The sequence below is a fragment of the Myodes glareolus genome, chromosome 2 (assembly GCF_982192425.1).
Source record: "Myodes glareolus chromosome 2, mMyoGla1.1, whole genome shotgun sequence".
Taxonomy (NCBI): domain Eukaryota; kingdom Metazoa; phylum Chordata; class Mammalia; order Rodentia; family Cricetidae; genus Myodes; species Myodes glareolus.
The window spans coordinates 4,484,679-4,493,868 of NC_142027.1; the positions used below are offsets into that span (position 1 = coordinate 4,484,679).

The 9,190-nt window shown below is 48.7% G+C and overlaps 1 protein-coding gene across 2 annotated transcripts; it reads left to right on the forward strand.

Annotated features, from left to right (window-relative positions):
• The first annotated feature begins 3,138 nt into the window (after positions 1-3,138).
• Positions 3,139-8,390, forward strand: Hmgn1 (high mobility group nucleosome binding domain 1). Of its 2 annotated transcripts, XM_087898813.1 has the most exons (6): positions 3,139-3,279; positions 3,438-3,467; positions 3,555-3,584; positions 3,684-3,734; positions 6,409-6,531; positions 7,576-8,390. In XM_087898813.1, exons 1-6 carry the CDS (start codon positions 3,265-3,267, stop codon positions 7,618-7,620), a joined length of 294 nt encoding a protein of 97 aa, XP_087754939.1. In that variant the 5' UTR covers positions 3,139-3,264; the 3' UTR covers positions 7,621-8,390. The 2 variants fall into 2 exon arrangements, with proteins under 2 accessions (XP_087754939.1, XP_087754940.1); XM_087898814.1 differs by lacking the exon at positions 3,555-3,584 and having other exon boundaries at positions 3,141-3,279.
• The last annotated feature ends 800 nt before the right edge of the window (positions 8,391-9,190 follow it).

Sequence of the window (9,190 nt, forward strand, 5' to 3'; positions counted from 1 at the left end):
GAGAAGAGGGAGGGGCTCTTATCGGCCTTGGGTCAATGTTAATGAAGGTCAAACGGACCCCAATTCTGGTTCTGATTCTAGTAGAGGCAGGAAAAGCCACTAAAGCTGTGGTAGGCACCTCCGCCTTGATTGTTGGGAATCAAAACTTTGAGGAGCTCAGTTTCCAGATGGATGTAGATTTAGGCCATTTGGAGAATTCTATTTCCAGGCTGGACAGCTGACTTGACTCCCTCACAAAAGTAATCCTACAGAACTGAAGGAGGCTGAACCCTCTTTTAATGATGCAGGGAGGATTTTGCACAGCCTCAGGGGAACTTGTTTCCGTGCTAACCCATCAGTGGTAATTAGTGAAAGCCTTGCCATGGTCAGAGAACACCTCAAAGAAAGGAAGGAGACATAGATCAGATCATAGATCAGATCACTGGTACCAGTCTCTGTTTGCCTGGTTCCCATGGCTGACCACCTGACTGTCAGCAATAGCTAAACCTTTGATTCTTATTTTGATCAGACTAATGATGGGACCTTGTATCCTCAACTGCGTGGCCAACTATATCTTTGTGGTTTGGAGGAATGAATTCCCACAATAAACTCAGCTAAGCTCTTGGTCCTTAGGGCCACCCGTGCCCCCTAACAATAGGACTAGCTAATGATTTGATTCGTGTCCACGGTGGGAAATGTGACAGGGAAAAGCAGCAGAGGTTCCTCCCTCTTGTATTCTTGCTCGGGTCATTTGGATTTAACCAGAATTTGATCTTCTTAAAGGAAAATGCTGTGGGAAATTACCCAGCTCTACTCTAGGAAGGGAGAGATATCCCAGCTAACTAAGGTCCCATTAAACTGCTTGTGAAAACCTCCCCCTAGAGCAGCCGAGGGAGATACCAGGATGTGGCTTTTGTCCTTAAAAGCCCCTAGGTCGCTGGGTGGTGGTGGCAAAGGCCTTTAATCCCAGTACCCAGAGGCAGACAGGTGGATTTCTATGAATTGGAGCCCAACCTGGTCTACAAAGTGAGATCCAGGACAGGCTCCAAAACTACAGAGAAATCCTGTCTCGAAGAAGAAAAAAAGAAATAACGAAAAGAAAAAGTCCCTTGTTCTAAATTCTCTGGGCTATACTTGGGTCCAGAATACCAACCGGAATGTAGTCGTAGTCGACTGGAATAAAGACTTAGAGTTGGCTGTAAACTGTTTGCTTGGTCATCTCTGGTAGGCTCCCTGTAACAGTCAAACTTTAGTTTATGGGTTTGGTTTTTTTGTTGTTGCTGCTGTTTTTGAGACTGGGTTCCTCTCTGTAGCTTTGTCTGTCCTGGAACTTATTCTGTAAACCAGGCTGGCCTCGAATTCAAGAGATCCAAATCAAGAGGGTACCATCAGAAGATAGAACAGAGACAGGAAATCCATTTGGTTTCTATTCTAACTCTGGTGGTGACAGTGTCTTTTCCCCAATGGCTGGGATCTGACCTCACAGTTTTAATTCAGTTAGCAAGGCTGAAAAGACTTGGCCCAGGGGGTCACTGCTTCAGGTCTTCTAATTGATGGAACGCAGCAGAAAAAGAACAAGCTTTCACTGGGTAGGGGACTTTAAGACATTTGCATGAAAATCTTACAAGAGGCAAAAAATAAAAGATCCGAATTCCTTGTCCTATCAACAAGTTTTAGAGTAGGTAAAGACATGAAGGACCCCAACTCGCTTTAACCACAGTTATGCCATTCTGCAAAGGTTTTCAGATAGCAAGCTCCATTAAAGGCCTCCGGAGTTCAGGGCCTCCGGAATGCTGAGCAGATAACAAGCTTCACTAAAGACCTCCGGAATTCAGGGCCTCCGGAATGCTGAGCAAAGATACTTGAAGTTAGGGCAAGGACAGCCTTATCTGGCTGCGAGACAGGAGATTTATGGACTAGCCATAGAAACAAAGAAAGAGAGGATTGCGAGGCGAGGCCTGAGTCACGGGGCCCGTCACGAATCAGAGGCTGTGCAATCAGACATCTGGTCGCTCCCCCTCATTGTTATTTAGGTTAAGAATTTACCACCCTGCATCTCGCTTCTGTAAACCTTGCTTTTTGCTCTCCTATAAAAACCCCTCACCCCCAACCTGTGGCGCGCAAGTCCTCCGAGAGACTTGTTGCCCCAGGTACCTGCGTATCCAATAAACCTCCTGCTGTTTGCATCCGGCTGCGTGTTTTCGACTGATCTTTGGGTACGGGGTCTCTCTCGAAGGAAGACGCCCGTGGGAGTCTTTCAGACATATATGGTATTTGTTACAATCGAGGAGCAGTAACATGTCTGCAGGACTCTACTACCCAGCCTGCCGCCTGCCTCAACATTAACTGCTTTCCTTAAACAAAGAAAGTTATGCGCAATCTTCCTGGTTTCGGGAATTCAGAGGTAAAACCACCGCGGCTGAGCAGAGCACCAGGTTCGGAAGGGGGCGGTGCGATTCCTGCACACACTTTAGCACAGGAGAGAGGGGAACAGTACTCTGCAGTGGGTGACTTCTCGGGGATAATGCCGGCGGGCAGGAACTCAAGCCAGAGATCCCGACAGCTGCAAGCGCTAAAACCTCATCAAGCTGCATTAAAAACACACCGGTCCCACCAACACGAGGCTGGTGAAGGAGCACGGAAAAAGCTGCGCCTGCGCGACCTGCCCGCGCGCGCGTCTGCATCACCGGCCACGCTGCTTCTCCTCCCCAGCCCGCGCCTCCACGGGCAATTCATGGCGAACCTCGCCTAGGCATTCCCGAACCCTAGCCACGGCCACCTTGGAGCAGACTCGGGGGGCGGGCGTTAGGGGAAGCCTCGCAGAGTGAGCTGGAGAGCTGGAGTACGAGTGCGCCCCAGCCGCCCGGGGCATTATGGGAGAGCGACGCGGCGGCCACGTGACACGCCCCCGCGAATCAGCGCGCAGACCGCACTTTTGCTGTCGGCTTCAAACAAACTACCTAGCGGGGTCGGGCGGCTCCGGCCCGCCCCTCGGCCGGGGTCGCGCCCGCCGAGTGAGGGGCCCGGAGGGCGGGGCGAGGCAGCGGAGTGACAGGCCACCGCACCTATTCGGGGACGCGGGCTCGGGCGCCGGCGGGCGGCGCAGCCAATGGGGGCGGGGGGCGGCCCGGCCGGCGGGGAGGTGCGGAGGGGGTGAGGGGGGCGGGCCCCAATCCGGTTCCATCCGGTTCTCCCACCGCCCCCGCGGCGGGTCGCAGCAGTCCGTGCGGCGGCGGCTCCGTGACAGGTTCGGCCTCGCACGCGCCTCCCGTCCACGCCGCCACGATGCCCAAGAGGAAGGTGAGCGCGGCGGAAGGGACGGGAGGGGAGGGCGGCGGAGTCCCGAGCAGGGGTCGGGCCCGGAGCAGGGTGCGGGTTCGGGAACCTTCGGGGGGCGCGGGCGGCTCGGCGTGACGTCACGCGGCCGCATTGTTCTCCGGTGCTCGCTCTTTTTGCAGGTTAGCGCGGATGGAGCGGCGAAGGCGGAGGTGAGCGCGGGCCTCGGGTGGGCCGGGGCGGGCAGGGCGGCGGGGGTGCGGTCACAGCGTCGCTCACCCTGCTTTCTCTCTCTGCAGCCCAAGCGCCGCTCCGCGAGGCTGTCGGCCGTGAGTACCGCGGGGCTGGGCCGGGGCGGGAGCGAGCGGGGCCGCGCTCTGCAGGGCCGCTCGCCGCCTCTTACCTTTCTTTTTGTCCCCTCTCCCTAGAAGCCCGCCCCTGCCAAGGTGGACGCGAAGCCGAAGAAGGCCGCGGGAAAGGTAGGTCTGGAAACGATGTACAGGCAGGCCGCTCGGTTAAAGTTGTGGCTCCTGGAAGGTCATTGCGGGCGGCTGGATACATCCTTAGGAGTTGTGCGCGTTTGGTTTTTGCAGATGACCTGAGTTCAGTCCCCAGCACCCACAGGGCAGCTCATGAACGTCCATCATTCCTGTTTCTAGAGGTCTCCAGCCCCAGATGTGCGCGATGCACAGACACAAGTACAGGCCTTTTTTAAGAACTCAGAAGCGTGTTATGAGCCGAAGAGATGACTCACTGGTTAAGAGCGCACACTGATTTTACAGAGGGACCTGGATCTGTTTGAGTGACAGCTCCAGGGGAAGGTGTGATAAGCTCTTCTGGCCTCTGCAGGCACAGTCGGCACAGGCACATATGCGTGTACGTAATTAGAGGCGAAGAACATTTTGTGGACAGTAGAAACTGAACTGTTCGGATAGTGGCTGTTTTAAGTATGTATGAATGTCGTGTCTGCGTGTGTGTGTGATGTGCATCACGGAGGCAAGAAGAGAGTCTAACAGCTCTGAGCCATCAGGTGAGTGCTGGGCATTGAACTGTCAACTCATTCCCTGTTTGTGGTCTTTTTAAACACAGCTTCTAGGAATGGCGACAATATCATCAACTAAGACTTTTTCATGCTGTCGGGCAGTAGTGGTGCACACTTTTAATCCCAGCACTCCGGAGGCAGAGGCAAGGGGATTTCTGAGTTCGAGGCCAGCCTGAGCTACAGAGCAGGTTCCAGGACAGGCTCGAAAGCTACACAAAGAAATCCTGTCTCGAACCACCCCACCCCCCCAAAAAAAAAAACTTCTTATGCCAGAGAACGGCAGTAATTCCAACATAAAAACTACTGGTGAGGGTCTAAAGAGTAAATTATACTGGGTATCTTTACAGTTTTCCGTTGCTCCTCGCTATTCTGTGTATAAACTATTTGGCATTCGTTGTACTTTTGTTTATATTTTGAGCTGCCCCTGGAGTCTTAAATGGTCCTTGTTTGACTTCAGTGGGTTTGGGGCAGCACATGTAACCAGTTTTTTTTTTCCCTGTTGAGTGGGGATGGGGTGCCATGGATACATCCTACACCCGGCCTTGTGTTTAAGAACAGATTTGACACTTGACTTTCCCACAGGAAAACTCTGGAGAAGGGCTCCCCCCCATATTTTCACTAGATTTTTATGCTCAGTTTCTTTAATAGGGTGTTGCCTTGACTTTTGGTTTAAGCTTGTGGGTGTCTTTATTTTAAAAGTGAACAATTTAAAGGCTTAATCATATGTAGGAAGACTTGGTTAATCTAACCTACAGGTATTTTGTGTACATGTTTATCTTGTTTGTTTGTTTGTTTGTTTGAGGCCAGTTTCACTGTGACCCTGGCTAGCCACAGAAATCACAGGGGTCTGCGTGCCTCTGCTGCCGGGTTTGAAGATGTGACCACCATCCACACAGGGCCTCAGTATTTCATACTTTTCAGAGTCTGGGTTCAAACTCAAGACCCCATCTGCTCACCAGCTAAATACAGCAGCAATAAGGGGCTTTAAGAATGGGTCTGACACGCAAGAATGTGGTGGCTTGTGCCTGTAATCCCAGCACTCGGGAGGCAGAGGTGGGGAATCTCTGAGTTTGCAGCCAGCCTGGTCTACAAAGCAAGTTCAAGGACAACCAGTGGTGGTACTTGAGAAATTCTGTCTCAAAAAACAAAAGAAGAAAACACAGAATGGGTAGAATGAATAGTCACCCCGCTGTATGGAACCCCGCCCTCCGTGTTCCTTTGGGGCACTGTTGGTTTGCTTGTTTACCTTGGGGCCTTTAAGTCACGGAAGTCACCAGCACCCATAAGGAATTTGGCTTTTATTGCATCCATTTATTGATACGTGTATGTGTTAGTACCACAACCTGCTAAGATCAGAACTTGAAGTTGATTCTCTTTTCATGTGAATGTGGAGAGCTCAGGTCCTCGGGTTTGGTGGTCCTTCCTGGGAGTAATTTGAATATGACGTGTTAACCTAAAATTGTTACAGAGAACTGATTTTTTTTTTGTTTGGTTTTGGGAGGAGGGGATTGGTAAGCCCCTTTTCTATAACCCAGATGGGATCCAGAAACTGCTTAGGGTTTAGTTTGAAACTTAATGTTTCAGGTAATATCCACACTAACACATGTGCTTTTCACATTCTACAAACACCCAAATGAAAATACCTCACAATTGATCTTTTTAGCTATTCATTATATGATATGAAGAAGGGGCTGTGAGGCGGGATAGACATGACCTCACAACGTGTGCATTGTTAGAAAAATCCACATATGTGGGTACAGATCTTGTCAGAGCAGTCGTTGTGTGGCAGGTGGATAATTCATGCTTAAAAGAAATTGCTGGGTTGATAGGGTTACAAGACTTTTGCATTTAATCTCTTATGTGTAGTAATGGCCATGGTGCTGTGGAGGGTACAGCACAGGCTTTAGGCCGAATCTCAGTTAATGAGATTTGATGGTGACTTAGGAATCATGGTCTCCTTGTTGGAGTGAATCTCAAGTTGTCCGATACTAAGGCTATGTTTCTGAGTGTCTGGGTTGTCTCACAAGTTATGATATACTCATTATGGGTACAGTCTGCATCAAGTCAAAATTAAATGGAAAGTATTAAAATATTTTCTACTCTTGTTTCAGGATAAGTCATCAGATAAAAAAGTGCAAGCAAAAGGGAAGAGGGGAGCAAAGGGCAAACAGGCTGAAGTGGCCGACCAGCAAACTGCGGATCTGCCCACAGAGAACGGAGAGACCGAAAACCAGGTCAGAAGAGTGCATCTGCATGCATTCATGTTGGGGTTTTGGCAACAGATATTAAATTGAGTCTTGGGTGTAGCAGATTAGGGTTTGGTTTTGTTTTTCAAAACAGGATTTCTCAGTGTGTCAGCCCTGGCTCTTCCAACACTTTGTAGACCAGGCTGGCCTTGAACTCACAGAGATCTGCCTGTCTCAGCCTCCTAAATGCTGGGATTAAAGGCATGTGCCACCACTGCCACACTGCAGTGTAAGGCTTTGATAAAAGATGTTTTGTTCTTTTGAGATAGTCTCATCCTGAAAAGATGCATCTGCTTCAGCCTCCAGCTCCTGTGGATTCCAGGCATGAGCCACCAGGCTGACAGCAACTAGCTTTTGTTACGCCCACAATTCTTACTTTTCTAACCTTCTGATGTACTTGTTAAGCTTAGGAAGGCTAATTGGATCGGTTTTATGTGGTGTCCATACATACATACTTGACATGTATGAATGGAGGCCAGCCTTGATAAATGTATTTTTTGGCATGTTCTTCTTATGTGGCACTGGCTATGTAGACCAGGCTGACCTTGAACTCACAATCTCTTGTCTAGGGTTCTTAGTGGTCAGATATTTGCATCTCAATTTGAAAAACACCCTTACAAACCAGAGCCTTGGCCAGGGGGTGGTAGAAGAAGATGCCTTTCATCCTAGCACTTGGGCGGCAGAGATAGGCAGAACTCTGAGTTCAAGGCCAGCCTGGTCTCCAGAGTGAGTTCCAGGACAACTAGAGCTACACAGAGAAACGCTGTCTCGAAAACCCAAAAGGAAAAAAAAAAAGATGGACAGGCATAGTGACATACACCATTAATCTCTGCACTCTGAGGGAAGAGGAAGATACATCTGTGAGTTTGAGGCCAGCCTGTTGTACATAATAAATTCCAAGATAGCCAGGGCTATATGGAAGGACTGTGTCTCAAGCAAAGAAAAGAAATGGCACCCATGCCATGCTGTGTTAAGTGATGATGTGGCCGGGCATATGGTGTACTTGATCTTTGCTTTTCCTGTGGTTTGCAGAGTCCAGCCTCTGAAGGAGAAGAGAAAGAAGCCAAGTCCGACTAACCATCCATCATGTCTGTCAGTGTCCCGCCTCCCTTCTTGTACAATCCAGAGGAATATTTTTATCAACTATTTTGTAAATGCGAGTTTTTTAGTAGCTCTAGAAACATTTTTAAAAGGTGGGGAGAAATCCTGCCTCATCCCATTTTTTAAGTGTAAATGATTTTTTTAAGAGGTTAAATCACTTGCTGGTTGTTTATTTTTTGGTACAACCAGAAAATAGCAGGATACTGAATCAGGAGAGGCTGTGACTGTCTCGGGGGTCACCGTAACATTCCGTAGAGGGGGCTAGTTTTATATCCTACAACACAAAGCATATACTAAGTGGTAATTTGGAGTCTTGGTCGTGCATTTGTGTCTGGAATATTTTCAGTTATATCCGGTGTCGTGTTTCGTAGAACTGTTGGCTAAAAACCCACTCCTCGGCCCTTCCCCTGTCAGGACTGTCTGCTCATGGCGGTCCATCTTCCTAACAAGTGTGACAATGTGCTGTGAAACATTGAACTTTTTGAGTGTGTCCTGTGCGTGGCATAAAATGGTGAGTCAGTGGAGTTGAGGATTGTGAGCAATTTATTATGTGAGGTCTTGGAGAAGGATTGCCAAGTTTGGGGATGGAACATCACTTGGAATAAGTTCAAAGAGAAACAACACATGGCTCTTTTGGGTACGTGAACACAATGTATGACTCCTCAGAGTTTGGGTACATGTTTTAAGAATTGAAATGTCTGTGTACTTTACTCCTCAACCAATAAAATCTCCGTTGTGAAAGAGTATTTGAAAATGCCTGGTTGGTTTAATTTTCTGATTAACTTTTTGTTGTTGTTGTTGTTTGTTATTTTGTTTGTTTTATTTTTTCCTTCTGTGTACCCCTGGCTGTCCTGGAACTCGTTCTAGACACGGCTGGCCTCAACTCAGGTATCCTCCTGCCTCTTATCTCCTACCTGTTTGGGATTAAAGGCATATGCCATCACACATGGCTTCTCTAATTCTTGAGATTTACATACTTGGTTCGAGATGATGCATACTGGCCTTGACTCCTTGAGCACTTGGGTCTATAACTGTCCAGTGGCCTCTACTCTTCTGTGTGTTAAACTTGCTGGTGACTGGGAAACCGGGTTATTGATAAACTACACCTCACTTGGCAGATTCTTGAGACAATCTCATGTAACAGACTGGCCTCTAAATTTGTTTAGTGGCTGTGGATGACTTTGAATTGATTTTCTTGCCTTAGATGCTAGGGAAGTTTTCTCTGCTGTTAGATCTATATTCCTGGGCAAGAGCCACAGATCTGTGGGCTCAGGACCACAACGTGGTGTTAGTGTTTGCCTGGCATCTGAATAGCCTTGTATCTACCCAACACCACCAAATGAATGGAAAAAAATTCTACAACTAGGTTCAATAGCATAGATTTGTGGCTACCATGGGGATTGAGGCTGAAGGATGCCTGCAACATGAGTTTTTCAGCTGGGCTGGCTGACAGAAAGTTCTGGGGATCCGAACTTAGCTCCTCATGCTTGCACAGCCTTGTCTGTCCTGGAGCTTACTGTGTAACCCACGGAGATGGACCTCCCTG